This window comes from Charadrius vociferus, unplaced genomic scaffold, assembly GCF_000708025.1.
Source record: "Charadrius vociferus isolate BGI_N301 unplaced genomic scaffold, ASM70802v2 scaffold89, whole genome shotgun sequence".
NCBI lineage: Eukaryota > Metazoa > Chordata > Aves > Charadriiformes > Charadriidae > Charadrius > Charadrius vociferus.
Window position 1 is genome coordinate 9,969 of NW_009649844.1, and position 4,071 is coordinate 14,039.

The 4,071-nt window shown below is 59.1% G+C and overlaps 1 protein-coding gene across 1 annotated transcript in view; it reads right to left on the reverse strand.

Moving 5' to 3' along the window:
* ILVBL (ilvB (bacterial acetolactate synthase)-like) overlaps positions 1 to 4,071 on the reverse strand; it is a 12,749-nt gene that overhangs the window by 3,827 nt on the left and 4,851 nt on the right. Inside the window, exon 8 of the mRNA XM_009890903.1 lies at positions 3,564 to 3,661. Coding sequence (XP_009889205.1) covers positions 3,564 to 3,661 — 98 coding nt within the window. The remainder of the gene's footprint in view (positions 1 to 3,563; positions 3,662 to 4,071) is intronic.

The following is a 4,071-nucleotide window of genomic DNA, read 5'->3' on the forward strand; positions in this document are numbered from 1 at the left end:
CCTCCCCCCAGTTGGAAACAGACTGGAATCCTCCAAAACTGGGAATGTCCCCATCGCTGTCCCCATCCCCATGCTTGTCCCTGTCCCCATCTCCATCCCCACGCCCACCGCTGTCCCCATCCTTGCCACCATCTCCATAACAACTGCCCCGTCCCCATCCCCATCCCTGTCCCCATCTCCATAACAACTGCCCTGTCCCCATCCCCATCCCCATCCCTGTCCCCATCTCCATACCTGTCTATGTCCCCGTCCCTGTCCCATCCCCATACCTACCACTGTCCCCATCCCTGTCCCCGTCCCCATCCCATCCCCGTCCCCACACCTACCACTGTCCCCATCCTTGGCCCCATCTCCATAACAACTGCCCTGTCCCCATCCCTGTCCCCATCCCTGTGCCTGTCCATGTCCCCATCCCCTTCCCTGTCCCATCCCCGTCCTCATCTCCATCCCCGTCACCATCCCATCCCCGTTCCCACACCTACCACTGTCCCCATCCTTGGCCCCATCTCCATAACAACTGCCCTGTCCCCATCCCTGTCCCCATCCCTGTGCCTGTCCATGTCCCCATCCCCTTCCCTGTCCCATCCCCGTCCTCATCTCCATCCCCGTCACCATCCCATCCCCGTTCCCACACCTACCACTGTCCCCATCCTTGGCCCCATCTCCATAACAACTGCCCTGTCCCCATCCCTGTCCCCATCCCTGTGCCTGTCCATGTCCCCATCCCCTTCCCTGTCCCATCCCCGTCCTCATCTCCATCCCCGTCACCATCCCATCCCCGTTCCCACACCTACCACTGTCCCCATCCTTGGCCCCATCTCCATAACAACTGCCCTGTCCCCATCCCTGTCCCCATCCCTGTGCCTGTCCATGTCCCCATCCCCTTCCCTGTCCCATCCCCGTCCTCATCTCCATCCCCGTCACCATCCCATCCCCGTTCCCACACCTACCACTGTCCCCATCCTTGGCCCCATCTCCATAACAACTGCCCTGTCCCCATCCCTGTCCCCATCCCTGTGCCTGTCCATGTCCCCATCCCCTTCCCTGTCCCATCCCCGTCCTCATCTCCATCCCCGTCACCATCCCATCCCCGTTCCCACACCTACCACTGTCCCCATCCTTGGCCCCATCTCCATAACAACTGCCCTGTCCCCATCCCTGTCCCCATCCCTGTGCCTGTCCATGTCCCCATCCCCTTCCCTGTCCCATCCCCGTCCTCATCTCCATCCCCGTCACCATCCCATCCCCGTTCCCACACCTACCACTGTCCCCATCCTTGGCCCCATCTCCATAACAACTGCCCTGTCCCCATCCCTGTCCCCATCCCTGTGCCTGTCCATGTCCCCATCCCCTTCCCTGTCCCATCCCCGTCCTCATCTCCATCCCCGTCACCATCCCATCCCCGTTCCCACACCTACCACTGTCCCCATCCTTGGCCCCATCTCCATAACAACTGCCCTGTCCCCATCCCTGTCCCCATCCCTGTGCCTGTCCATGTCCCCATCCCCTTCCCTGTCCCATCCCCGTCCTCATCTCCATCCCCGTCACCATCCCATCCCCGTTCCCACACCTACCACTGTCCCCATCCTTGGCCCCATCTCCATAACAACTGCCCTGTCCCCATCCCTGTCCCCATCCCTGTGCCTGTCCATGTCCCCATCCCCTTCCCTGTCCCATCCCCGTCCTCATCTCCATCCCCGTCACCATCCCATCCCCGTTCCCACACCTACCACTGTCCCCATCCTTGGCCCCATCTCCATAACAACTGCCCTGTCCCCATCCCTGTCCCCATCCCTGTGCCTGTCCATGTCCCCATCCCCTTCCCTGTCCCATCCCCGTCCTCAAAACCAGCTCAGTTAGGGCCCCAAACTGGCTTGGGATTGCCCCAAACCCAGCTCGGTCAGGGCCCCAAACCAGCTCAGTCAGGGCCCCAAACTGGCCCAGTTTGGCCCTAAAAACAGCTTGGTCGGGGCCCCAAACCGACTCCATTTAGCCCCAAAACCAGCTCATTCAAGGCCCCAAACTGGCCCAGTCTGGCCCTAAAAACAGCTTGGTCGGGGCCCCAAACTGGCCCAGGTGGAGCCCAAAACCAGCTCAGTCAGAGCCCCAAACTGGCTCAGTTTGGCACCAAACCCACTTCATTCAGGGCCACAAACCAGCTCGGTCAGGGCCACCGACTGGCTCAGTTGGACACCCAAACTGGCTCCATTTGGCCCCAAAACCAGCTCAGTTAGGGCCCCAAACTGGCTTGGGATTGCCCCAAACCCAGCTCGGTCAGGGCCCCAAACCAGCTCAGTCAGGGCCCCAAACTGGCCCAGTTTGGCCCTAAAAACAGCTTGGTCGGGGCCCCAAACCGATTCCATTTAGCCCCAAAACCAGCTCGTTCAAGGCCCCAAACTGGCCCAGTTTGGCCCTAAAAACAGCTTGGTCGGGGCCCCAAACTGGCCCAGTTGGAGACCCAAACTGACCCTATTTGGCCCCAAAACCAGCTCGTTCAGGGCCCTAAATGAGCTCGGTTGGGGCCCCAAACTGGCTCAGTTTGGGCCCAAAACCAGCTCGGTCAGGGACCCAAACTGGCTCAGTTGGAAACCCAAACTGGCTCAGTTTGGTGCCAAAACGGGCTTGTTTTGGCCCAAGACCGGCCTGGTTTGACCCCAAAACTTGGCTCAGCTGAGCCCAAAAACTCACTCAGTCAGGCCCAAACCTGGCTCATCTGTCCCCAAAGTGGCTGATCTGTCCCCAAACCGGCTCAGCTGTCCCCACATCACCTCAACTGTCCCCAATCCAGCTCATCAGACCCTAAATTGGTTGATCCGTCCCCAAACCCAGTTCAACTGTCCCCAAACTGGTTCATCTATCCCCAAACTGGTTCTTCAGACCCCAAATTGGCTGATCTGTCCCCAAACCAGGCTCAACTGTCCCCAAACCAGGCTCAACTGTCCCCAAACCAGCTCCCCAGACCCTAAATTGGTTGATCCGTCCCCAAACCCAGTTCAACTGTCCCCAAACTGGTTCATCTATCCCCAAACTGGTTCTTCAGACCCCAAATTGGCTGATGTGTCCCCAAACTGGTTCTTCAGACCCCAAATTGGCTGATCTGTCCCCACACCAGCTCAACTGTCCCCAAACCAGCTCACCAGACCCCAAATTGGCTGATCTGTCTCCAAACCCAGCTCAACTGTCCCCAAACCAGTTCATCCGTCCCCGAACTGGTTCATCCATCCCCAGACTGGCTCAGCCGCCCCCAGACCCATCTCAACTGTCCCCAAACCAACTCACCAGACCCCAAATTGGTTGATCCGTCCCCAAACCCAGCTCAACTGTCCCCAAACCAGTTCATCCATCCCCAAACCAGCTCAACTGTCCCCAAACCAGCTCAACTGTCCCCAGATTGGTTGATCTGTCCCCAAACCCAGCTCAACCATCCCCAAACTGGTTCATCCATCCCCAAACCCGTCTCAACCGTCCCCAAACCAGCTCAGCATCCCCTACTTTGGTTCCACCATCCCCAAACCAGTTCACCCGTCCCCAAACCAGTTCACCCGTCCCCCGAAGGGTCTCACCGCAGCTCCTCGGCCGGCGTGGGTGGCAGCATGGCCTGGCTGCCCACCAGCACCAGCGGTTTGGTGGCCCGGCTCACCAGCTCCGCGCACCGCTGTACCTGTGACCCAAAATCGCCTCGATCAGCCCCAAAAAAGGTGGCGGGTTGTGTGTGTGTGTGTCACAAAAAACAGCTCAGTCAGCCCCAAAACTGGTTCGGTTGGGCAACAAAACCAGCAGGGTTGGCCCCAAAACCAGCTCCACTGAGCCCCAAAACTGGCTCAGTTATTCCCAAAAATCAACTCGGCTGAGCCCCAAAACCGGCTCAATCAGCCCCAAAAAGTGGCTCAGCTGAGCCCCCAAACCAGCCCAGTTGGGTCCCAAAACTGGCTGAGTTATCCCCAAAAAACCAGCCCAGCTGAGCCCCCAAAACCAGTTTAGTTGGGCTCCAAAACCAGTTCAGCAGAGCCCCACAAGTGGCTCAGCTGAGCCCCCAAACCAGCTGATTTAACCCCAAAACTCTGCCATACC